At 43.6% G+C, this 27,103-nt stretch overlaps 1 protein-coding gene across 1 annotated transcript in view; it reads right to left on the bottom strand.

Annotated features, from left to right (window-relative positions):
* The window catches only part of WDR59 (WD repeat domain 59), an 83,472-nt gene that overhangs the window by 51,855 nt on the left and 4,514 nt on the right, over positions 1 to 27,103 (bottom strand). Inside the window, exons 2-8 of the mRNA XM_006878860.1 lie at positions 18,719 to 18,768; positions 12,283 to 12,418; positions 8,443 to 8,528; positions 6,805 to 6,885; positions 6,498 to 6,535; positions 3,718 to 3,806; positions 512 to 628 (exon numbers count right to left, since the gene is read on the bottom strand). Coding sequence (XP_006878922.1) covers positions 512 to 628; positions 3,718 to 3,806; positions 6,498 to 6,535; positions 6,805 to 6,885; positions 8,443 to 8,528; positions 12,283 to 12,418; positions 18,719 to 18,768 — 597 coding nt within the window. The remainder of the gene's footprint in view (positions 1 to 511; positions 629 to 3,717; positions 3,807 to 6,497; positions 6,536 to 6,804; positions 6,886 to 8,442; positions 8,529 to 12,282; positions 12,419 to 18,718; positions 18,769 to 27,103) is intronic.

Here is a 27,103-nt window from a genome sequence, read left to right as displayed (position 1 = left end):
ATGCAAACAGTTTTATCTCTGATTTTTGCAATCTTCTTCTGAAGCTGTGTCACAGCTTTTGCAGATGTAATAATTATGTGGGGGGGAAAGCCCCACTGGTCCACCATGCAGACGACGAATGATAAACTCAGGAAACTGAACAACTTGAAGTTTTTTCCTTTATTTGTCTGTTGTTTTTTTAGTGGCATGTCATTCTGAAATCTGATTTCCTTTCAATTCCTGTGCGGGCTGACTTCTTTCCTTTCTAAATGTTTGTCTCTCTCTTTCTCTCACAAAAAGAAGAAAATCTGAACAAAGTCTAAGAGTTCTATCAAACAAGCGCACCCAAGTCACATACACAGTCTGCATACATACTAGGCTACATACGTACCAGGCTGACGTGCCCACCCCCCCGAAGTATGTGCACCCCTGAAACACACTGGAACTTTCTTCCCAGAAGAGGTGCTTTCTCTCACCCATCCCTGCTGCCGCCGAATCACTGCTCCCCAGCCGCCCCCCTGGTGGCACCCACCTTGACGGAGTTGTCCTGGCTGGAGGTAGCAAGGACGTGCTCACTGTCCGGGTGCCAGTCAAGGCCGTGGATTTTGGAGAGGTGAGCTGCGAGATACTCCACCGCTGTGCTGGGTTTCTGGGAGAGATCGGGGCTCAGTGAGCAGTGCTGTTCACAAAGAACCCACAGAGTGTCCACCGTGTCCAGTCGACACAGACTGAGGGAGGACATGACCACTACCAGATGTGGTCTTTACCATCACTTCTGAAACTTGCTTTTCCTTTTTTCATCAAACCAAAAGACCCAGGTACTTGTGAGTTGGTCAATCTTTTGTTGCAGAAGCATAAAAACAGAGGAAGAAACTAAACATTTTCTAATACATGTCCAACTCATCAGAGTGACAAAAACTTTAAACCGGACATGGCAGCACGCTGGTGAGTAGGGAGCAGGAGAACGTCATGAACCTACGTGGCAAGTGTGTTGTCACTGGGGTGGCTCCTATAGGCTCAGCTTCGTTCTGCTCCAACGGCCCCTCTTGGAGCTGTCCCTCATTTTTTTCCCTAACAGATTTTCAAGTGAGTAAAGGCTTACAAATCATACTAGTTTTTCACATAGTCATTCATAGACATTTTGCTAGCTAACACTGTCATTGATCAATGTAATTACTTATGGTGGTTAACGCTCCATCTCACATACTTTGAGCATGTGTGTGGCCAGGAGAGACCAGTCCTTAGAGAAGGACATCATGCTCGGAAAGATGGAGGGACAGCTCAGAAAAGAGGAAGACCCCAGACGAGATGGGTTGATACAGTAACTAGGGGAATGGGGATTGGTGTGTTGGAATTTGTAAGACTAGCTCGGGACAGTTCAGAGCTGCTGTGCACAGGGTCGCTATGCATCACAGGCAACTTGACATAACAACATAACGACCACCACCAACAACAATGCCTTATCTTTGTGCGTTACTTTTTTGTGTTCTGTACCTAATTTTACTACCAGTTTCCATTCAAAACCACTTAGGAGTGGAGTGATTCCACTTTTGTTCCTTGACCAAGAATCTCTTGCTCCTGAAAGTCTTAAGAAATAATACAACAAGGATGGGAAGTGGCATCTGTCACCATGATGGTGAAGAAGACAAGAGAGCACTCCGTTTGGTTTGGTTTAAGACAAACAAAACCACAGCGTGTGGTTTATTCTGCTCTCCTGCCACCGTGCTCTGTAACGGGGCCTGAGAGCCAGACTCGTCCTCAGCTGCAGGAAGGAGACGAGCTGGTGTTTCTCACCCTTGGGCACCACAGAGTACAATATCTGTTCTGCGTCCACACAGACACATAGGAAGGAGGACTGACGTGCAAGCAGCAAACCCGACCTCTCTCCTGAGGCCGAGGCTACCCATGGTAAAGGCAATCCAGAACTAGGATCCTCAGACGGAATGGACGTCACACCACACCAGAAAACACCAGGGATCAGGTCTGTGTGAAATGAACAAACTCAAAAGGAAAGTTCAGGGGTGCACATTCAAACAAGAGATTTTTAAACTTATCAAATTGAAAGGTCTATCTACATCATCCTCTCCATCTGTGAGGCTGCACTGTCATCCCTGGTGAACACATGAAATACCATGATGCTTTGGGGGGGGGGATGGAATATTTATCCAGAGATAAATAAAAGGTTTTCTTTTGTTGCTGTGGTTATATGTCACCAAGTTGACTCAAAGTGACCCTGTGTACAGCAGCTCTGAACCCTGCTCTATCCTGAGCCAACCTTATTATCTCTGACACACCTACACCCATACCTAGTCACTTACCCATCTCATTGAGGGTTTTCCTTTCTTGTGCTGGCCCTCCTCCTTTCCCCCCCAAAAGAATGCAAATTTACAATGTCACCAAAAAAATGTGTATGGACTGTTGAATAGAAAATCAATTTGCCCTATCAACTTTCACCCAAATCACAGTAAAAGGTATCTTTTAAAAAGGCTCATCTTGGTGTTATTCAGAATATTAACAAAATACAGAAAACACCCCAAATGGGAAAGATGTATCTTCAGTAATATTAAAATAAATTATACATATAATCGTGTATAGAAGCAGGGTGCAAATACACAAGCACTAATTAACCAAACATTTCATTTAAATCAATATTAGAGTGTTATGTTGGTGACAATTTGAAAAACAAAACAGGGGGATGGAGGAAAAAATCTATAACCATAGTGAGACAGAAGGAAAAAACCAATCCTCCAAAGATGTGTCTGTTCCAATTTCTATTTATAAAATCATTTTCTCACTGAAGAGCTGCAAAGGGCTCCAACCAGCACCAAGTTCCCAGGAGGCCCTGGACGCCTGGTCTAGCACATACAGCCCTTGCCTGGCTTCTCCACCCCTCTGCATTGTGTTGTTTGACATCCTGTCTGCTGGGAGATAAGGAAGCAAGGCTGGGACTTCACCGGAGCCCCTCCAGCATCAGTTCCAGAGAAAGGCTAAGGACCCCTAGCCTTGGGTTTCAAAGCAGGAAGCAGTATTACGTCCAGATCTTACAGACGTCATGACCCAAGTCTTCCAGCAGGAAGAGCGAGGAGGCCCTTTCCCGGCCTGTGTTCCTATCCTCTGGGCGGCAGCATGCCTAATTTCCAACAGCCTTTCCACACCAACAGCTGCCTAGGACCCCACACTGCTTCATGTCTCTCAGGTCCCTGGACTGATGGAGAGAATGTGTACACTCCACGGGCTACTCGGCTGATGGGACATCTAGACTTCATGGGGAATTTGGGCCTAGGGAGCAGCCTGCATCCATAACTGATATAGGAACATTCAGGATAACGCTGATCCTAGAACACAGTTCACAGTGCAATCTGGTCCAGGGATCAGAAGCCTGCTGACCATTCTAGAACAGTATCTGTGACCAGAGTTTGATCTCAATAGCTGGTACTATCATCTTTATTCTGAAGATGAGGAGACGGAGGCTGAGTGAAGTTAGAGTGGTTTACCAGATGTTACAATGAGGAGGCAGCAACACGGAGACTCTTGGATTAGGCCCCGTTCATGCCCTTAACCACGGATCCCTTCCCTACTCTCGTTCAATACTAAGTGGGACGGGAAGCAAATGTCACCTGGCACCAAGTTCAGCATGCCATACGGGGCACCAATCCTGACACTCACATCTTCACACTCTCCTGCAGGGGCCAAAGACCAGTCTGGGTCAGGGTGGGGTGAGGGGACAAGATCACTTACCCGCTTGTCCCATATCCGTACGTCCCCATCATGACTGGTGGCAAGGCAGTTCGCATTCTTTTTATTCCATTTGACCTGAGAGGCACCCGCTGCAAAGGAAACCCAGAGAAGAAAGCTGGAACCTCAAAGCCACCGGCACCAGAGGGAGGCTCACCCTCAGGGAGGGGAACGAGTTCGAGCTGCACAGGCTCAGGATCCCCCAGGCTTCCAGGAATGAGCCGCCTCCACCACTAAAGTTCACAAGAAGAGAAGCCAGAACACAAAGTCACACATGGGAGAGGCTCGGGGTCTCTTAATTAAGGAAAACACTCTAACTTAGGGGACAAAGTCCCACGTTCCCTCCCAGTGGGGATGCACAGCTCGGCAGGAAGTAGCAGACATGGTTAAGCAGCTCAACACAGAATGCTCCACGCCACCAGAGTTCCGAGAAAAGGGGGATCAGGTCGCCAGGATTTTTGAGCCCTCAGCACAGCCACATGGGTACTGACTCCCCATACAGAGCGCCTCCTCTGGTGAGACACAAAGGCTGACCCTGGTCCACAGCACTGAACAGAGAGACACGGTCCCTGACCTCACAGGGCTGATGCTGCAGCTGCTGGCTACAGCTTTGATGCTAAAAAGCATTCAAGAAAGAGATGCAGGGGAAAAGGAGAACCGTGAAAACATTTCAGAGCAACCATCACACGTGTACTCTGATATTTTAGGGTGGTGGGTAGTACGAAGCAGCAACATTTAAGAGACAGACTGTATATTTTGCTGAAGGTTTCAAAGAACAATATTTATTGGGCTTCATCACCGTAAATTACACCAGTTCTATACCCAAAATCTGCTCTTGCATAGTGGTGGGAAATGCCAATTCCAAAAAAAGCACTCAATGAAGGGAAGCAATGCTAACACATAGGTCAGAAGGTCATTTCTGAGACTCAGTTCTTTAATATTAAACAACTGTTTTCCTGTCAAGCATTCCTCTAGGAGGTACAGCACTGGTCTGTGCGTTGCTGTACAGAGGGAACTCATGGTTGCTGTGATGCTGAACACTGTGAAAGTGATGTGCCAAACGTGGTAACAGGTACCCATGGTGGGCAGTGCTGGCTGGAGCTTCCCGACTAAAACAAGCCTGGAAGCAGGAGCGGCATCCACTTCCTAAATGGCTTGCCTCCGGAAATGCTATGTACGAACAGTGCTCAGGCCATTCGTTTATAAAGTCGCTACGAGTCATCTACGACTCGACCACACCTAACAACAACAACATAGAACATGAAGAGCATAAACCACATCTTAGGAAAATCACAGACAACTGGGTTTCTTTAAAAAGTAAACCGTGGAGCGCTGGTGGCCTAGTGACAAGAAGCTGCTCTGCAATCCTAGAGGTACGCGGTTTGAATCCCCAAGATGCTCCGCTGGAGAAGGAGGGACAATCTCCTCCTGTACCAGTCAGATCTGATTTGACGGTACACACTCCTCCTCCTCATCATCATCATCATCAAAGATGTAAACCACAAGGGAGCTTTGGTGGTCTAGAGGTAAGAAGCTGCACTGTAGTCTTGAAGACACACAGTTCAAATCCACCAGCTGCTCAGCCTGCAGGAGGGTCAACTATGGGTCGGGTTTGACTGCATGGTACACAACAACCACCAAAAACTCATGATGATTCACCATAAAATAAAAGGGGGGTGAAACTTTACCTATTTAAAAAAAGAGAGAGAAATTGATTAGCTACTTGCAATTATAGACTTCATTTGAATATTGATTAAAATTGGTTTTTAAAGAAATTATGAGTCTCTTCGGGAAAAGTGAATTAACTGCTATATGATTATTAAGAAACTCTTGTTAATATTTTTAAAGAGTTCCAGTGATGTGGTGGATAAAGCACTCAACTGCCAACCAAAAGATTGGCAGTTTGACTTCAAGAGCTGCTCTGCAGGAGAAACATAGGGCAGTCTGAGTTTGTAAAGGTCTGTACTCACAGAAACCCTTGAGGGAAGTTCTGCTCTGTCCTAAAGGTTCCTGAGTCAGAACTGACCTGGCAGCGGTGGGGTTTGGATTCACTGGTATTTTAATGGTGGTGGGTGGTTGTGGATGAGGTGGAACCGACTGTTGTGCTGACCCTTCAGCAGGTTTTCAGAGGCAGTAAATCACACAGGAAGACACTGCCCATCTTCCTGCAGAGTACCTGGCGGATTCAAACCACGTGCTTTTGGGATTGCAGAGCAGTTTCTTACAACTAGGCCACCAGAGCTCCCTATTTTAATGGCAGTAGGGTTATTTTTAAGGACTCTTAACTCATTTAAAAAATACATATTCTAGGTGGCCACTCCACCATATTTCCTTTCGAGGAGGGAGATGCACTTTTTTTGGGATGTAACTTTCTAATAAATCTATCTTTACTTTTTACCTTAAAAATACATATATGTTTATTAATATCTTTTGATAAAACGTGTTATCTGTAATTTGCTTCCAGATCATCTCACGGGGGCAGGGCAGTGGGCAGAGATACAGAGGAACTAAGACTGGCTGTGCGCTAACAGCTGTTGAAGGTGGATGATGGCTATTACAGTTCATTTTCTTCTATTTTCATAGACATTTGCCATGAGCAAAGTTTATAAAACAAACAACCTGACTCCTCTCCTTGGAATCTGAAATAAATCCCCCCATCCCCGCACTCAAAGCCCTACATCAGCAGGCCCTTGAAGCATGCAGCTAATCATCTAGCAAGCCAGGGGGTGCCTGAGAAGTGGGAGTGGGGACGGCGGAAGTCACATTCGGGCTGAGACACTCACCTACGGCAGACAGAGCCACAGTGGGCTTCCTGGTGTCCCTGCAATAGAAAGGTCAACAATCAAACGCTGCCCCTCACCCTCTGTACATCTCCCTTCACTGTCCTTCACTTCATGGGGAGCCTTGATCCTCCTTCTCTTCTCCAATCTCTTTCCGGCATTTCTTTCACTTCCTAAATGATGTATCTGCCCCAATCTTTGTCTCAAAGCCTGCTTCTAGGGAAAACTAAATCTGTAAGGTCCCTGAGCTCTGGAACAAAGTCCTCAACCATCCTATGACAAAGGGCTCTTGTCTCTCAATCGTTCTTACTTGATATCCCAAATGTAGATGTAGGTGTCCACGGAGCTGGTAACCAGCAGATCTGGCTCGAACACGGCCCAGTCCAAATCACTAGGAACATAAGAGAAACATGCAAAATAAAGAGAACACTGCAATTGGAGGGGTGTGTGTGTAATCTGAATGTCTGGAAACTTTAGCTATGCTGTCAACTTTGGAAAAAGTATCCCATTTGTACCATGTTGAGGTGGCACTCTACAGTAATTAGTGGCCATACTGGTCTAGAAGTGTTACACTTAATTTTTTTCCCCCTCACTTGTACAAGGGTAACATACTGGAATGTCTTATGCATATTACAAAATGAATAAAGTATTATCTGAATAATGGGGGGGGGGGAAGACATAAAGAAAATCAAATAAGTTAGAGGCGGGTTCCAGAGCACTAGTGCACGGAGCCTGGGCGGCTTCAGGGAGACACTAAACAGGCGAGGGGCATCTCCAAAGACCTGTGGGAACAAATGCGTTTTAATTGATCCCTGAAGGAGCCTTTCAGGTTTTCTCCCCCCGTAGTCCCCAGATATCTGACTGACTACTCCAAAAAAAAAGAAATGAAGCATTTCAATTTTTTTTTTATTGTATTATTTTATGTGTACCATCAAATCAGATCTGACTGGTACAGGATGAGATTGTCCCTCTTTCTCCAGCAGAGCATCTGGTGGATTTGAACCGCATACCTCTGGGATTACAGTGCAGCCTCGTGCCACTAGGCCACCAGACGGAGCATTTCAATTTAACCCACAGAAATAAACAGCAAAAAAAAAAAGAAAAGAAAAGCAAGCACACAGAGTGATCTCTGAGCTATCAAACTACAGAGGCCTTGAGTAACCCAACGTCTCTCCACATGATGGCAAACTGATGCACCTAACTGGTTTTGGCCTTGGCCCTCCTTATACTCACCCACATTGCTAGAAAAGCAGATACTACACAGAAGAGTTACCATAAACTCTAAGCCCAACCTTCCCCATCTCCTTCCAGATTGGCTTCAGTACTCCCGCACCCTGCTGCTCCTCCCTAGAATGAGTTTTCCCTACTAAAAAACTGTGGCTGAGGGAAAGAATGGGCCAAGGAATGTTCTGGAAGCCAAGTGGAAGACCACGAGTAGGAAGTAAGTCTGCATTCAAACAGCAACTGTGATGTAGTAGCTTTATGTGCCAGGTCACAGCTGCAGGAGAAAGGGTGCAGGTCTGCTTTCTGGTGCCCCGTGGATTCTGGGGCACCACTACGGTGGACAGAAGCATTTGGCTGGCAACGCATCCTTTCCCTCCTCCAGTAAAGATCACATCTAATCTTCCTCTCTGGATTGGGTTTTATTTAATAATTTCTAGACCAAGGCTGATAGGTGCACAGAGGCTGGTTCCTAAATGCTGTTTGTGCTGCCCTGTGAAAGTCATCATTCAGTGAATGTGAGGCTCTCACAGGCAAGGCCAGTGCAGCAGAGCCACACTAAGCCCATGGAGAGGTGGCCCCCAGGATCTGGGACAGAGTGATGGCGTCCACCATGGGCCTGGAGATCTCTGAGCAGAAGGCTTAGCACTGAACACAGCAGTGTGCTCTCTAACCCGAAAGCCAATGATAAATGACGGACCAAGGAGCTGTGGGTGCTGGTGCCTACCTGATGACTCGCGTATGGCCTTGTAAGGTTGTGCCAACTTCCCCATTGCCGTCTTGCCACTTATAAAGGTCAACCCGCTGGTTACTCTGGAGGAAACAACAAACAAAACCAAACCAACAAGTATTATAACATGCAGGTGAGAAGAGATGCTCAAGATTGAAAAAAGAAGACTGATAGGAAGGAACGAGTATGCTAAACATCTTACAGGTTGAAGTTTGAAAAGAAGTCATCAGATAACCAAGATTAGCTCGAACCAGGTACATGTAGGACTTTGTAAAACAGCAAGGAAGGCGGCTGTCTATTTAAAACTGCCTCTCCTTGAGTGACTTTTCTAAAAAAAAAAACAAAACTGCCTCTCCTGAAACAGTTACAGCTGAATGGAAGCCAGAGATGCTCAGGGGAGCAGTGAGCTATGGGCGTCCTGAGCCACAGGAGGAACCTCCTCTACGCTCTACACGTAACTCTGTCTCTTGTCTTGACACCTGTGGTGTCAGTTGTTTATTGTTCAAAATGGCTTTCGTAGCTATTGGTTAACTTTTTTTGTGTAAAGTATTTATTGCATTAAAGAGGTAAGATTACGGTATGATACAGGCCCCACCCTACTCGAGGCTTATATGAGCTCAGTGCCCCCACTCTTCTGGGAAGCTCACTCTCCTTGGACACGGCATCCGGCTGCACTACAGGTGTCAGTCTGCAGGATCCTGACCTACCGCTCACCAGTCTCTACAAACCCGGCCTGCAGCACCCGCAGTCGTGTAAGTCATTTCCCTGATGAGTGTGAGTTTCTGGGAGACCTTCCAGTGAACCACCAAACCCAAGGGACAAAGAGGAGTAGGGAAGAGAACGAAGGAGGAACAGGTGAAGTCAGAAACCACAGAGCAGGACAGCAGAGCAAACATTTGGGACACTATTGACTTCTGCCTTCTATGTAACTAGTCTGCTAATAATCCTAGCAAACGGATTTTAAATGCACCACTTATAGGTGTTTTCAGTTCACTTTTCCCACTATTAAAATGTCTACAGTTCATGAACCATATTTCTTAAAATGTCAATACAGAGAAAGAAGGAAATACCACCAAAAAGCTGTCCTACAAGATAAAATTAGACAAGGCCCCTTGACATCTACTTAACCATCTAAGCAGAAAGAGATGGGGAAGGGGGGAGGGTAAAAAATATCACAACAGGGAACTCTGGGGCCAAAGTCCATTGGTAGTAACACTGAACCTCTTCTGCAGTTCAAATCCACCAAAGGCTCCATAGAAGAAGGATGGGGAATTGCATCCCATGTGATTTACAGTCTCAGAAACTCGCTGAGGGGTCAGCCTCAAGTCTGTTCTAGCTAGCCAGCAAGGAGAAAGAGAAGAAAGGAGGTTGGTGGGGGATGGAGGAAATTATCATCAAAAGGCAATATACAATAGGGGGCTGGTCAGAGATTACAATAAATTACATTAAAGCAAAGTACCTATGAATGAATGACTAGAAAGCCAGTGCGATTTGTAGACTTTCATTGAAAATATTTAATTCAGAAACAACCTATCTGAAGGGACACCAAGTTTCTGATAAAAGTGACAAAAAACCTTGGCAGCGGACTGTAGTGATTCCTGAACGACATGGTGAGTGTCACTATGTCACTGAATCACACCCATAAATAAAGATGAAAATGGCCTTCATTCATTCTGTCGTATACATTTCACCAATTAAAAGAAGAAAATGCTTGGTTCTGAGCAACATTAACATTATTTACTTATCGGCTCTATTTTGTAATACAGAAAAAATTGTTTTTCAGAATTATGAATTCATATAACTACCAACAATAAAACTAAGGAAGCAGATTCAATGGCTATGAGTATGAGAAATGATATATGATAGTCTTAATTGACAGACTTTCATTTTAGCTCAGATACAGACGGATGTATAAAGTTATGGCATTTTTATTTTGAAGTATCATCAGTCTCCAGCTCTAAGTAAATAAGGAGTCAATGACAATGAGAACCTATTGCCACCTAATCTATTCCTACTCATACTCAGTTCTGTAGACAGGCAGAACTATTGGGTTTTGAAGGCTGCAATCTTTACAGGAGCAGACTGCCAATCACATCTTTCTCCCACAGGATGACTGGTGGCTTCAAACTGCTGACCTTTCTGTTAACGACAGAGTGCTTTAACCACTGCACCATCAGTCAGGACCTCTTGTGAAAAGGACAGGATTAAAATTAGCTCTCGGGCCTTTTCCTTTATCGCCTTTTGAGAAGGAAGGTCCATCCCTTCTGGGCTGTAACTTTATAATGAATCTATCATTACTATTTATTCTAAAATAAAAAAATTTTAGAAAAGCTTCCAGTATACGAGTAGGAGCAAAAGAAAGGTCCCCCCACCCTCCTCTAATAAGAGTACACACAAAAAATAATGAAATAAAACAAAAAAAAATTTTTTTAAAAACTTAAGGTCATTTTTAGAAGATTATATTTTCCTTTTTTTTTAATTATTTTTTGTGTGCGTACTGTCAAAACAGATCTGACTGGTACAGGAGGAGATTGTCCCTCCTTCTCCAGCACAGCATCTGGTGGATTAGAAGATTATGTTTTTCTTAAAAAAAAAAGGCTAGAGAAAAGGAAGAATCTACCTGCTTCCTCTCATCACCTGGATTCATTCTTTAAAAATACAAGGTCTGATAACCCAGGAGATTGGCAAACATTTATTTACATCTGGTGGCCCAGTGGTAAGAAGCTACCCTTCCAACCCAAAGGCAGTCTACCCTCTGAAAACAGGCTACAGGGTCAGCTCTGAGCTGGTTCCAACTCTACAGCACATAATAACAACATACTGTTGTTGTTGTTGTTATGTGGCGTCGAGTCGTTTGCGACTCCTAGTGACCTCATGTACAACAGCCCTAAACTCTGCTCTGTTCTGTACCAATCACACTGCCTCTGACACTCCCATCCCGATCACCCCAGTCACTGAATCAATCCACCTCATAGAGGGCCTTCCCCTCCTGCGCTGTCCTCCACCCTCCCAAGCATGATGTCCTTCTCCAAGGACCGGTCCCTCCTTACAACATGTCCAAAGTACGTTAGACGGAGCCTCAGAATCCTTGTCTCCAAGAAGCCATATACATATTTATTTAAATCTGCGATTTGACATCTTCAAGGATACGTACATGTACAGCCAAGCACAATCAATAAGAGTGCATCTGAATTCCAAAATCAATCTCCATAATAGTCTATGTGTTTCCTACTGCCAAAGGGGCCCTTTAGAGTAGTGAGAGAAGATCTTCACCCTGAAACCCACAGCGTCCCTTTTCAGCAGTAAGTAGCTAAGAGAATACGCCGTCCCCTTTTCCTTATGACTCAGGGTGAAGTCTCTCTCAGGGAGGAGTGATAGGGAATGGCAAAGGATACACTGACAAAGAAGATTAATCAGAACTGGCTTTGACAAGCACTGTGGCATTTGGACAAGAACAAACTGGGAGGAGGGTGGAGAGAGTGGTGCAGCAATGAATGAGTGGAAGCCCAGAATCTCTGTAAATGTTTATGAAAATTAATAAAATATAATTATAGAGAAAAAAAATAAATCTGCTATTTGCCTCCACCTTTCTTTTAGAACCATTCAAACTTCTTTCCTAAGAAGCGAAGCTTAGTTCTCTTTTCTCCACTTAAAAGATCTGCCACCCAAAAGCGCATGGTTCAAATCCACCAGATGCTTCTCCACTGGAGAAGGAGGGCAATGTCTTCTGGTGCCTGTCAGATCCAATTCGACAGCACATGGCAGGTAAGAAAAATAAAAAGATCTGCCAGCTCAGGCCAGCCCAGTGCCTTCCCTTGCATCCCAAAACGAGCTCACCGAAGCCGCGAAGTAGTGTGCGAAGCTGTCATGGGGATTCCACTGCACGGCGCCGATGTCCCATTTGCTCTGGCGAGAGATCTTGCGGTGTCCTTCAAAAGGGGCATCTAGATTAACGATGTACAGGAATCGGCGGCTGGGACAACAAAAACACATACAATATTAGCATGAAGATGGAAAAGTCCATTCGGAATTGCACAGAGTCTGCAAGTGGTGCTAAAAAAAAAATAAAAATCCAGATACATCTCTCCTCTGAAAGGCATACAAGGGACAAGAGTCATGGTGGCTGTGAGGCAAACGAGGCTCATAAGTCCTTTATGAGGCTACTGCACAGACTGTCTTCCCTAACACGCTCTGCTGTGAGAATTCTAACCTCTTCCCACCTTCAGCTTCAACTCCCTGCCTCAGCCTCTTCCGACACCCCCCATCCCTGCCTCCACAGGACCCCCCATTGCATGGACTGCTTTTCACTGCCAGCACTCAGCTCTACAGCAAAACTACTGATATATTAAGGCGCCGGTCTGGAACCAATGCATGACTGGAGTGCGGACGATGTCACACTATCTTTGTTAAGCCCTGTGTCACCAGACTGGGGTCTTTTCATGTAGTGAGCAACTGATAAACGTGTGAATTCAAACACACCGCTCTTCATTTAGCCAAAGAACCTAGTGAAAAATCTCCAATTTCTTTGCAATTCAACTGCCTGGTAAAGGGAATTAAATGAAACTGACCACAAGGAGAAATAATCATCAGGAAAAAGTAGTTATAATAATTAAAATAACACACGAAGTACCATAGTGTCAAGCAATATTGACACATTAAAATAAGGATGTTCAATGTTAGGTGTTTCTGTGCCAAAAAAAAAAAAATTAAAAACTCACATCCTCTGTTTGCCAAGTGCTCTCTTCCCTTGGGGGGCTTTCTTGCAAACACGTAATGCTGACTTTAAAAAAAAAATCCATCACACCACCACAGCAACATATTATTTAAAAAAGGGAAAGAACTGCATACAGGCGTTTAGGAAAATACTCCCGAAGGTAAGGGGAGCACAAAGAAAGATAGAAGGAGTGCAATTTATTTGAGTCAAAATACGGGTAACCGTACCTCAAAAGCAAGGAAATGGAAAGTCAAAATGTCATGTAAAACTCTTGCGTGAGAACAGATAACAGAAACCCCAAACAGGGGTGGTTACAAGAGAAGAGGAAAACACAGGTTAATTTCACAGACTCTCAGGCTGCTAACAAAGTCAGTGCAGAAAAAAAGACCTCTGGCCTCTTAGGCGCCTGTGAAGGGAATCCCATGATCCTGGGGCAGGCAAGCTGACATCTTCCCATTAGTAAGAAAAGCACCACAGGGTTAAGAGCTATATGTTTAGGGAGTGGATCAAGAGGGGATTTGAAAGAGATTAAAGTGCGTATGTAAAAAGCGCAAAGTGGGCACTTCAAAATAAACATGGCTGGTAGAACATATGTGCTTAGCCGCATTCCCCCTTGAAGCCCCACTAAAATAAAAGTGGTGGAGGGGGAGAAAGGAACCCTCAAAGGAAAAGAAAATGGGAAAGGAAATGAAAAGCAGATGGACAAGTGGTAATTGATCCAAGGTAGAAAGTAAAGCCCAGTGCTTGCAGATGGAACTGATGGGGAAGCAAGTGACTCGGCCACCGGAGTTCAGGCAGCATGGGGACAGGAGGCAAAGCAAAGGATTGGGCTGGAAAAACAAAACAAGGGGGCTCCCTCCGAGGAGGGATTTTTGTCACCCTCTTGAGTCATGGAGCAAGTGGGCCCTGCTCATCAGAGACACACTGGACAGAGACCCAGTAAAGAAGACAAACCAGGGGCATGCTGAGAGCTGTGTGGTCCTTAAGTCTCCCCTACTTGGCCCTGTCAAGGCTAGGCTTTTATTCTTCAAAGAGAACGGACCATGCCTCTCAGGAGAGAAATAAGAAAGGATCTTTTCAGTCCAAACGAGAAAAAAACAACAACAACCAAAAAAAAAACCCAAAAAGCGCAAACCAACCACAACAAAATCCTCAAGATAATTACATTTGGGCTCCCCCACCAGAAGGGTCTAGTTTCCATGTGGTCCCCTTGCAGTGATGCCCACCATCAGTCCACATAAAAAGGCTTCAAGGGGAGCTCTGGTGGCCTAGTGGTAAGGAGCTGCAACTACAATCCCAGAGGCGCACGGTTCAAATCCACCAGATGCTCTGCCGGGGAAGGAGGGACAATGTCCTCCTGTACCAGTCAGATCTGATTTGACGGTACACGCACAGAAAAGTAATAAAATAAAATAAAAATTAAAAAAAAAGGCTTCAGTCGCTTTATATTAATAGAGAAATGATGGACATCAGTCATCAGAGGAAACCTGAGAAACAGACATCAACACAACCAAAAGGACAAAAAGGACACACAGGCAGCAGAGATAATGCAGAGGAAAGGAAAGTCAGCTGCCAGAGGTAACAAAAGGTGATGTTAAGGATGAGAAAGAGATCTTTGAGGTTAAAGTAATAGTTGAAATTAAAGACCTGCTGAAAGGATTGGAAATTCAAGTTGAAAACAGTTTGAATGCAAAACCAAGAAAAAAAGTCAGAAGAGAATTCATGCAGGACATCCAATGTCAATTAAGAGAAGTTCCAGAACAAATGGGAAAGAAAATGGAGCGAAGGAAATTATCAAAAACAAACTCACACTCACTGCTGTCAAGGCTGAACTGACTGACAGCTAACTAACCAGGGCGTTTTCTGAAGCTGTAAATCACACAGGAGGAAACAGCCCATCTTTCTCTTACAGAGCAGTGAGTGGATCCTAACCACCTGCCTTTGAGCTGAGAGCCCAATTCCTTATCATGAGGCCACTAGAGTTCCCTATTCAAAGACATAATAGAGGAAAATTTCTCCAAACTATAAAACAGAGATTTCCAGACTGAAAGGGACTCCCAATGTACTAAAATATCATCTCTATTTTACTCTGAATGATGGTCACATTGGTACATAAAAAGTAGGTGAACTGTTCATTTAAGGTTAGTATACTACACATTTTACTATAAATATTTTTTTTAATTCTATATTAAAAAAAAATAAAAAGGAGAGCTTTGAGCTCAGAATGCCAAGGGATGTAGACATAAGACCAAAACTGTGTGCAACTTAAGATAAATAAATTACTTCATCAAAAGTAAGAACCTTGGTGCATGAAAGCACTTTATGAGCAGAGTGAAGAGATATTCTATAAATTGAGAGAAAATATCTGAGAACCATTTAAGTGTTCCGTATGCAAACTTTAAAGAACTTCTACAGCTACAACTTGAAAGCAACAAAAATACCCTTCCAATAAAAAATAGGTGAAGAGATACTTCACCAAAGAAGACACAAAAATGGTCAAGAAGCATACGGAAAAGGGGAGCTCTGGTGGCCTAGTGGCAAGGAACTGCAACTACAATCCCAGAGGTGCACGGTTCGAATGCACCAGATGTTCTGCCGGGGAAGGAGGGACAATCTCCTCCTGTACCAGTCAGATCTGATTTGACGGTACACGCACACAAAAATAAGAAAGAAAAAAAAATAAAAAGAAAAGATGCATAATTGTTTCATTAGTCACTGTTGTTCTTGTTAGATGTCTTCAAGTAAAGTGACCCTATGAACAGCAGGTTTAACCTCTGTCCTATCCTGTGCCACCCTCATCATCTCTGACATTCTTACAGCCATTGCTCGAGCCACGGTGTCAATCCATGTGGCTGAAGGTCTTCCTCTCTTTCACTGACTCTTGACTTTTCCAAACATGAGGTCCCTTCCCAAAGAATAAGCCTTCCTAACAAAATGTCCAAAGTATGTGAGACAAAGCTTCACCATCCTTGCCCCCAAGGAGCACTTTGTCTGTACTTCATCCAAGACATTTCTGTTTGCTCTTCTGGCATCCATGGGATATTTGGTACTCTTCTCTAACACCACAGCTCAAAGGTATCAATTCTTTTTCTGTCATCCTTATTCATTGTACAGCTGAGATGCACAGCAAGTAATTAAGAAGACCATGGCCTGAAACAGGCACACCTTAGTCTTCAAACTGTCATCATTGCTCCTCGATATTTTGGAGAGGTCTCTGGTAGCTCACTTTCCCAATGCAATACCTCTTCTCATCTCCTGATTGCTGGGAGTAAGGATATTGACTGTGAAGCCAAGCTAAGATGAAATCACTGACAGTTTCAATCTTTTCTCTACCTATTACAATGTTGCCTATCAGCCCTCAGTGGTGAGGAAAATGCAAATCAAAACTATCATGAAATCCTGCTTTACCCTGTTAAGATGGATGTTATCAAATAATAACAAATCATTGACTAAGACGTAGAGAAAGTGGAACATTCATCCATTATTACTAAGATTATAAACTGGTGTAGGCCCTATACAAACCGTATGAACTGATAAAAAAGGTAACACAACTACCATTTGACCCAGTAATCTCATTCTTAGTTATAGGAGCGAAAGAGATTAAAGTGGTATACCAATATTCACTGCGGCAGTACTGACAACAGAGAAAAGGTCAAATCAACTCAAATGTCCATCAAGATGAATGGATAAGCAAAAGATGGCATATCTACACCAAACCCAAAACCAAACTCACTGCCAAGCCCCATTCCTAGGGACCCTGCAGAACAGAACTACCAAGTCATAAATCTTTATGGTAGACTGACAAATCTTTCTTGTGTAGAGAGTGGCTGATGGATTCGAGTCACTGACCTCTGAGCACTTAACCACTCAGCACCATGCTCTCTCGCACGCGCGCGAGAGAGAAAGAACGAGCTCTGACAGCCTAATTGGTAAGGAGCTGTACTGCCAAACCAAATGTAAACAGTTTGAATCCACCAGCTGCTTGTATACATGGAGCTCTGATGGCCTAGTGGGTAAGGAATTGCACTGCCAACCCAAGGTAAGTGGTTTGAATCCACCAGCTGTTTCGGTGAAAAGAGACAGGTGATCACCTCCTATGTGATTTACAACCTCTGAAAGCCCAGTGGAGGGTCAGTTACGAGTTGGTTCTGAATGACTTAATGGCATGTAACAACAATAGTGTGTGTGTGTGTGCGTGTGTGTGTAAATGTATATACAGAGGCAATCTCCTTCTAGGCCATTTTCAGCCTCTGAAAACCAGCTGGAATATCAGCTATGAGTTGTTTCTGATGTGATAACATAACAATAGTACGTATGTATATGTGTATATGTACATATATATACATTTTGTCCATATTAGAATATTATTTACCATAAAAAGAATTGATGTTGTGACAGATGCTGTGATATGGATGAATCTTGAAAACATTATGCTGTGTAAAATAAGTCAGACACAAAAGGATAAATATTATATCATTCCTTGGACATGAAATAACCAGAAAAGGCAAAGGCACAGAGACCAGAGTTTCTCCTTGCTTACTGGGGTAGAGTGGGGAGCAGTGAATAGGAAGTTATTTTGTAAGAAGCACTGAATTTCTGTCAGAAGTGATACAGAAATCTGGAAGTGGACAGTGGTCATGGCTGCATGTGGTGAGCATACTGAATGCCCCTGAACTGTGCACCAAAAAATGGCTAAAACGACAAAGGCTGTTATATATACTTCACCACAATGAAAATGGGAAAAAATAATAAGAAAGGAAGGAGCCCAGAGGCAGAAAAGTGACACACCAATTTTTCTTCCTGCTCCCAGCATAAAATAAGAAAATGGTTAACAGTGTGTGTCTCTGGGGAGGGGGTCAAGCCTAAGATGGAAACTGACTTTTCATTTTCACTGGATAATCTTCTTTTTATCTATTTAAGTGTTTACCATATGCATTTGTAAAAGGTCAATTGAAAATAAAAATATTAATTTACTTGTAACTGGATTCACAAGCAACTAAGTGAATACAAAGTACAGTTGAACTTGGGAGGTAGGAGGACAACTGAGTTATATGAAAGGAAAGCAGGGCCCTGACCATTGAGTTCATCATCCTAGGGCTGTGTCAGGGTTAGTGGCAAATGCTCCTAACAGTCAAATTGATACAATTCTTGATCCAGGAAGCACTACAGTTGTCAGGTGATTCTACCTTCATGAGAAAGTGGAACTCCACAGGCACCTGATTGGTGGTATTGCTAAAGCAGAACCCAGGTCCCTCCACCCTGACTCCCTCTCGGATCATACCACGCTGCATCTTTCTCAGGAGGCCGTGCAATGAACAGAAAATCAAAATTCTAAGATCAAACCACCAGTCACTGACATTTCCCAGGATTTTTACTGCTATTAGGGCAGAGACAAAAATAAACTGCAAATAATCCCCACACATACCCCTGAGGTTATCAGTGCTAAACCCCATGACTATAATCCTTAAATATGAGAATATTTTCCATTTCCCCAGAATCCTCTTGATTTGCAATTTGTTCCCAGAAATCATGGCAGAGGAACTCTGAAAGCTCACTTACCCAGAAAGCACTGCATGCTGCCCAAGACAGTCCACAGACATGGCCGTCGCCTGTCACAAAGAACACAGATTCAGTGCTGCAAGCAAAGCAAGCCCAAGCCAGAGGGACGAGGTCAGTCACTTGTCACCTTTTCTCTTCCCATCTCCCAGGGCATCTTGGACTAACAGTTATCACTCCTTAGTCAGCTACTAATTAATGGATACTTTTAATTCATTCATACTTTCTACCCTCTCACAGTTCCCATCCAAATCTCACACTCATCATTCACCATAATCCAAGACCACAGCATCGCCTACAAATTGATTACAGCTCCGAGTGACCCTCTATCAGGTCTCCAAAGGCGCAGATCTTTACATGACAGGACTGCCCACCCTTCTCCCTTGATAATGAATTTGAATCCCAGACCTTCCTGTTTCCAGCTCTACATGCAATGCACTACACTGTCAAGGTTCCTTTCTGTTGACAAGAATGCAGCTGTTATCTGTCAAACAAACACGTGCGTGCGTGCGCGCACACACACACACACATTCCTCTAAGACCAAGACACACACAACCAAGCTATTACATTCTAGACTAAATATCCATCTCAGAGGCCGCAGGGAATCTGCCCGGCTTAGACACAGGCAGCAGCAGCTACTACTGGGCACAAGCAAAATTTAGCCCAGAGCCTTTTCCATATTCATACACATACACACAACAAACATATGCACAGGCCTTTCCAAAGGGCATATGATAGTAATACGCAAATACCAGCCCCGCATCATCCAATTTCTCACAGAGATGTCCAGTTCACATTCAATCTGAAATTTCTAGCACATTTTATCAGTTCTCATGTCCCAGGTCCCCCCACATCCTAGGGTGCAGCATTTTTTTTGAAACCCAATGTTCAATATCCAAAAGACTACACTGAGTCTCCAGGAGAAAGACTGGGGCTGATTTTGAATCATGGTCAAGGACACTCCTTAATTCTCCTAATTAAACAAGTTCAAATCTCGCTGTCTCTTCATGGTATTACCACAAGGTAGTTAGTACTTTTATTCAGTGACAACAAAGTTCAACATTAAAAGGCAGTGAGTTGGGGTGGAGGAGTCAGCAGGGGGGAAAATGCCAACAATGAATGAATGGAAATCCAAAGTCTCTGTAAACTTTCATTAAAATCAATAAAAAAGAAAAGGCAGTGAGTTTATGTTAACCGAGGAAGAACAACTCAGAGAGAGAGCGAGTGAGAACACTATATGCCTGAAAGAACTTCATATCACTGAATTTTACATGCTGAAACTCGTGTTGGATTGGTCTATGTTTTACTGTGTATAGTCTCAACATTAAAATAAAGTGAAGACAAAAAACTAACCCAACAATGCTCTCTAAATATTTTCCAAGAGGCTGTCAAGAAAGAATTCACTCTGTACTTCCTGCCACAATTACAAAGGCAAACAAACTCTGCCCCGTGCCCTTGGTGCTGTTGATCATGGGTTTCTACACGTGTATATCTGTAAGAAACACATCCTGGGAAACGCTGGGGACAAGAAGCCAGAGAATTCTTCCTGGAGGCTGCAAAGTGATTCATATTCATCCTTTGCTGCACTAACGTCATGTGTAGAGAAAAGCTCAGTGGGAAAGTCAGTCAGGGAAATGAGTTGTCATTTCCAGAAGTCTTCGCCTGTGCAATTTACAGATCAATGACAGGTAAGAGGGAAAAATGAACACCTCACACCAGAGGGAGTGGAATCTTCCTAGAGTGTCTGTAGTAGGCAGAATCCTAAAACAGCTGCCAAGATCTGGCCAGCGTTCAAACTTGTTCTTCCTGGTTCAGCTTGGCCAAGAAAGAAAAAAAAAATCACAACAGAACCAAATTTGTAAACTGTAAATGGACTTGAGAGATAACCAAAGTGGGAAAAATTATGGGTCAACGCTCTGCTAGAAACGTAATCTCCCTCTAAAATACAAGAGTAGCGAGTACATTGCATAGCAAGCAAATCTCGAGTCCGCAGAATCAGAAACAGCGGCCCCTGGCTCAAAGACGGCCACCAACCCAGGGGCTTGGAACGCCTGTCACTCTCCTCATCACGCTCCTGGAAGGACTCATTACAGCTCTCCTAAACCTCCTGTTCCAGGTCTTCACCCCATAAGTTTTCTCTTTCCGGTTATTGTTCTCATACATCTAAAAATTGTGCTCAGATTTCAGTTTAAAGGCTTGGACTCTGGGCCCTTGGTACACACATACCTTCTCTAAGATTGAACGATACAGACAGAGAAATTAGAGGTTGCCTAAGTCTGGTGGTGTAGAGTGTTATGTGTTGGATTGTCAACCAAAAGGTTGGCAGTTTGGCAAGCAACAAATGCTGGCGAGGTTGTGGAGAAACTGGAACCCTGATTCACTGTTGGTGGGAGTGTAAAATGGTGCAACCCTGTGGAAAGCAGTATGGCGCTTTCTCAAAAAGTTGCAAATAGAGATACCATTTGACCCAGAAATTCCACTACTGGGAATATACCCTGAAGAGACCATAGCTGACATCCAAGCAGATATATGCACACCCATGTTTACTGCAGCTTTGTTCACAATAGCAAGGAGTTGGAAACAACCTAAGTGCCCATCAACAAACGAATGGCTAGAGAAGCTGTGGTATATTCGCACAATGGAATACTATGCTGCATTAAAAAACAAGGAACTCATGCAATATCATTCAAAATGGTTGACTCTGGAGAACATTATGCTGAGTGAAATATCCCAGTCACAAAAGGACAAATATTACATGATGCCACTGTTGTAGAATGGGACTGTCCTTGGGGTTGGGGAGAGACTGAGTAAGAAGGGTTCAATAATGTATACTGCACTGAAACAGAGGAGGGAGAGAATCGTTTAAAAGAGAGATGTAACTGGGTATTTCTGTCATCACAGGAGACTAGAGCGAGGGCTACATGGTGGAGGGGACCTGGGGGAGGGTTTGTAAAACAATGAAAGAATCTTTTCTTTTACTTTTCCATAATTTTTGGACTCATGTACTTATAACTTGTTAGTCAAATTTGTGTCTTCTAGGTTGCAACACCCCCCTGATACATCTTCAAGGATATGTACATGTACAGCCAAGCACAATCAATAAGAGTGCATCTGAATTCCAAAATCAATCTCCATAATAGTCTATGTGTTTCCTACTGCCAAAGGGGCCCTTTAGAGTAGTGAGAGAAGATCTTCACCCTGAAACCCACAGCGTCCCTTTTCAGCAGGAAGTAGCTAAGAGAATACGCCGTCCCCTTTTCCTTATGACTCAGGGTGAAGTCTCTCTCAGGGAGGAGTGATAGGGAATGGCAAAGGATACACTGACAAAGAAGATTAATCAGAACTGGCTTTGACAAGCACTGTGGCATTTGGACAAGAACAAACTGGGAGGAGGGTAGAGAGAATAGTGCAACAATGAATGAGTGGAAGCCCAAAATCTCTGTAAATGTTTATGAAAATTAATAAAATATAATTAGGCTGGTCCGAGTGCAGTGGAGGCCGCAACTAATTGATCACAGCCAGTTACAGATTTCTTTGTTCTAATAAAATATAATTATAGAAAAAAAAAAAGAAAACCCAAAAGCACACAGTTCAAATTTACCAGCTGCTCCATAGGAGATCTCTTCCAGTCATGTTTATTGCGGCTTTGTTTGCAATAGCAAAGAGCTAGAAACAACCCAAGTGCCCACCCACAAACGAATGGATAGAGGAGCACTGGTATATTCACACAATGGAATACTATGCAGCATTCAAAAACAAGGAACTCATGAAATATTAAGCAAAATGGATGACCCTGGAGGACATTATGCTGAGTGAAATAGCTCAGTCACAAAAGGACAAATACTGCATAAGGACTGACATCAGGGTTGAGGGAAGACAGAAAAGGAAGGGAGGAATGATGTATACTTCATTAAAACAGATAAGAGAAAGATCTGTTTAAAAGGGATATATGAATGGGTATTCTTGTCATTACCGAAGTCCAGAATGAAGGCTGCATCGTGGAATGAACTTGCGGGGAGGGATTGCATAACAATGAAAGAGTTTTTCTTTTTCTTTTCAAGGAGAGGAGTGATTTGGGGGAGAGGGGGTGGGCAGGGAGAAAAGTGCATCAATGAATGACTGGAAATCCTAAGTCTCTGTAAACTTTCATTAAAATTAATTTAAGAAAAAAGAAAGAAAAAAAAAAAAGGTTGGCAGTTTGAACCTACCAGATGCTCCAGGAGAAGATGGACAGTCTCCTCCCATCAGGATGTGGGTGTTGAGTACCATCGAGTCTGAATCGACCCCGCCGACGCTGATCCTTCCAACGGGTTTTCAGAGGCAGTAAAAATCACAAGAGAAGAAACTGCCCCATATCTCTCTCTCAAGGAGCAACTGTTAGATTCGAACCATGTGCCCTTGGGTTGGTGGTGCAATTCCTTATCATTAAGCCACCAGAGCGCTCCTACAACCATGTAAATGCAGTGGAAAGTCAGCATGAGTTGGAATCAACTTAATGGGAGTGAGGATTTTGGGGATAAGTCTAGAGGAAATGGAGTGTTTTGGGGGTGACACCTAATGAGTACAGATTTTTTTTCTCGAGATGATGAAAAAAAAAATCCTAAAAATAACTGTAGTAAAAGCTCCCCAACTGTAAATTCACCAAAACCACTGAATTGTATGTTTTACATAGATGAACTGCAAGGTATTTTGCTATCTCAGTACAGTTAACTGTTAAAAAACCAAAACAACTTATACTGTAACATTTTCATTGTTTTAAAGAGACACAAGTACAACACTTTATAATCAAATGACAATGAGTTCAGAGATTGATTGTAAATCTTTTCTGGATTAATAGCTACATTTTAGCACAAACCCTTTTTTTTTTTTTAATAAAGTTGACCTCTCTGGGAAGAATTCCTACCATCTCCTCTTAGGACTCTACCCTGATTCAGTGCAATGGAGGCCTTCTCTATGGAGACCTTTGCAGTCTACGGAACAAAGTCTAGGGTTGGTTGGCTCGTTTGAAATGACTACCACAGACATCCACGCTTCCTCTCTCAGTCCTGGCTGAACTGGAAAGAGCTGTTCTGAAAAATGAAAGCGTTCTGCCCTGTTCATTCTTCCAGACGAGGCAGAGTGGAAGCAGCCAATCAATGCAAATCAGGCCTGGGTCAGCTCCCCTAATATCAGTCTGTCACCAGCCCGGGCAATGACTATGATATGTGCATTATCAGCTTTCATCAATGGAAACCAAGGATCACACCATTTCAAATAGCAAGATTCAATCTATCTAAATTAAGAGACGGGCACTGCAGCAACGGCTGCTTCTGAATAGCCCTTAACTAGCACTTATTAGAGGTTATCAGCCTCGGCTTCTGGTTCGCATGCTTGGCACAATGAGCGCTCCTCCGGAAATCTCTCCCTTTAAAACGTGCATCCTCACCCACGAATTAAAACGGGCATCACTGGGTAAACCATTAATCCTTCCAAGTCTCAGGTTTCTCATTTGTAAAAAAAAGAGGAGAGACTAGACATCTCCTATAAAGGTCCTCTGCAATTTGAGAGTCTATTAAAAATGTTGTTGGGCCAAGAGGGTGGCTTCCTTGACCCAAGTGTCTCATGTATTAGTAAGGTACAGCCACTGAGCTCAGTTAACATATGCTGAATTCTGTGTTACGCCTTCTACCTGATCATCTCGTTGGATCCTCCCATATCCTATAAAATAAGGAGACAAAGTGAATGGCTATCTTTGGCACTTGGCTAGTGTCTTGTTGTATACCACCCATAGACCAACTAGCGGGTTTGAACCATGTGACTTTGAGATTGCTGCCCAGTTTCATACCACTAGGCCACCAGTGCTCCCTTTTGGGAGTGTTCCCACCTTGGCCCAACTGATAAGAGGGGCTCACTATGCCTAAACCATTTGTACAAGGCATCCACTTACTTCCCTCTGGGAGTCTGAAATTTGGGTACCTCCACTCAGAGGATGCCTGGGTAACCAGTCCCCATTAAAACCCCTGGGCACTGAGCCTCTAAAGAGCTCCTGTAGTAGATACACATCATGTGTGTTGTGACAATTAGACAATGCACAGGCCATGTGCATCTTGAATAACTTCAAGAAGCCCCAGTGGGGGAGCTCTGGTGGCCTAGTGGCAAGAAGCTGCACTGCAATCCCAGAGGCACATGTTTCGAATCCACCAGAATCCACCAGATGCTCTACTGGGAAAGGAGGGACAATCTCCTCCTGTACCAGTCAGATCTGATTTGACGGTACACAGACACACAAAATAATAATAAAATAAATAAAAAAAAGAAGCCCCAGTGGTGACCTGGCTAAAGAATTTGGCAGCTAACTGAAAAGTCAGTGGTTCAAACCCACAGGAGAAAGGAACGTAGTAGCTTCATGCCATAAAGATTTCCAGCCGTGGAAACCCACGGGGAGGTCTGCTCTGTCCCACTACGAGTTAGGTTTGAGTGTCTTCGCTGAGAGAGGGCTTTCTGAAGAAGGCTGCCCCTGCTTTCCTCTGGATTTCCTGCACATCTCTCTTGTCTTGGCTGACTGGGATAAGATCCTTTCCCTGCAATAAGTCAGAGCCATGAGTAGGACTATACAGGGTCCTGTCTCCTCTTAGCGGATCACCAAACCAGTGTGGGAGGCGGGGTGTGTGTGTGTGTGTCTCTGGGGTTATTATTCTCATCTTAATGGATGAAGGCCCAAAAGAAAAGCTTAGGAAGGTTAAAGAATCGCCCAAGATCCCAAAAAGTGCATCTTGAATCCTAATGCAGACTGACTGTCTCCAAACGGTTAACCTGGATCCTGATGCAGACATTTTATCTGTCAACCGTTCAGCTCTCTGCTATATTATGCTCTTCCTCCACTCATCACTGCATCATCACATGATATTTTCTAGGGGACAAGTCATTTCCAGAATCTGCACCTGAAACGGTCACTTCCACAAGACACAGATCTACTGACCCACGGCTTCCCTCACGCACCTACATCATGGTTTAAGATGAATCTTAAGTGAAACTAGAAAAGCAGGGAGCAAAGTTGCATTTCGCCAGAAAAAAAAATATACACGCGGCCAAGTAGTCATAACTTTTCTTTCGGCTAAACAATTTCCTAATTGGTTTTTTGCGGGTTGGGTTGTTTGTATGTTTGTTTGTGTTCTGAAGCAGAAGCCAGGCCTTCATTTTTGCCCACGAGGTAGAGTTGTAGGCATGTGCAACTGAGAAATCATCAAGCCCCAGGGCAGCAGAGGGCAGCCGCTGAGAAGCCTCCTTTTCAATTTCAAGGAATGGATTTGAAAATGTGAATCACTAACTGTGTAATCAAAGAGCCCCTCCAGGCAAAGAGCTTCAGCTTCAGCACAGCCACCATCCTAAGTAGACCATCTAAGAAGGAATCGGCGGGAATCTATGTGATCCACTAAATGCAGAATCCCAGTGTAATCCCAAGAAAAACAAACGCTCCTTGAGGGTCGGCTTACAAAAAACCCAGCCAGCATTCCTCAAGACTGTCAAAGGAGTCATCCCAACAAGCTAAATTTGAGGAACCATCACAACCAAGAAAAGTATAAATAAGGGGGGGAGGGGTTCGTGCGGGGAGAAGGGTGCAACAATGAATGAATGGAATCCCAAAATCTCTGTAGATGTTCATTGAAATGAAAAATAAACAAACTAAATTTAAAAAAGAAAAAAAAAGTATAAATAAGGCAGACAACTAAATTTAACATACTGCAACACAGGCAGACAAATGGCATTAGGTTAAATCTGAGGCAATGTGAAGGAAGTATGACTTAGGTTCATAACAATATATCAACATTACTTCACTGTGCAAAAGGTACCTCAGAATACCATGGGAAACTGAGGTGGGACCTTCGGAAGCTCTGGACTGTCTTTCCTATTTCTTCTGTTAATCTAAAATTCTTGGTACAGGAGCCCTGATAATACAATGAGTTAAGATTTGGGTGCTGGCAAGCTCTGGTGGCCTAGTGTCAGGAAATTGCGCTGCAATCCCAGAGGTACACAGTTCAAATCCACCAGATGCTCTGCTAAAGAAGGAGGAACAATCGCCTCCTGTACCAGTCAGATCCAATTTGACGGTACACACATAAAATAAATTAATAAAAAAAAAAAGAGTTGGGCTGCTGAGGGAGGTCTGGTGGTAGAGTGGCAAGAAGCTGCACTGTCATCCCAGAGGTATGTGGTTCAAATCTACCAGATGCTCTGCTGGAGAAGGAGGGGCAATCTCCTCCTGTACCAGTCAAAGCCAATTTGACAAAACACACAAAATAATAATAATAATAAAAAGTAGCTCTTTCTTTGAAATGAAGGGAATGTTACCCACAATCGCACCAGTTAATAACTTTTTAAAATTTTTTAAATTTTTTTAAAATTACTTT

Source organism: Elephantulus edwardii, unplaced genomic scaffold, assembly GCF_000299155.1.
Source record: "Elephantulus edwardii isolate Elephantulus edwardi_28Jun2011 unplaced genomic scaffold, EleEdw1.0 scaffold00001, whole genome shotgun sequence".
In the NCBI taxonomy this organism is placed as follows: domain Eukaryota; kingdom Metazoa; phylum Chordata; class Mammalia; order Macroscelidea; family Macroscelididae; genus Elephantulus; species Elephantulus edwardii.
The sequence above is the reverse complement of the archived record's forward strand: the minus strand, read 5'-3'. Positions and strand labels throughout refer to the sequence as shown.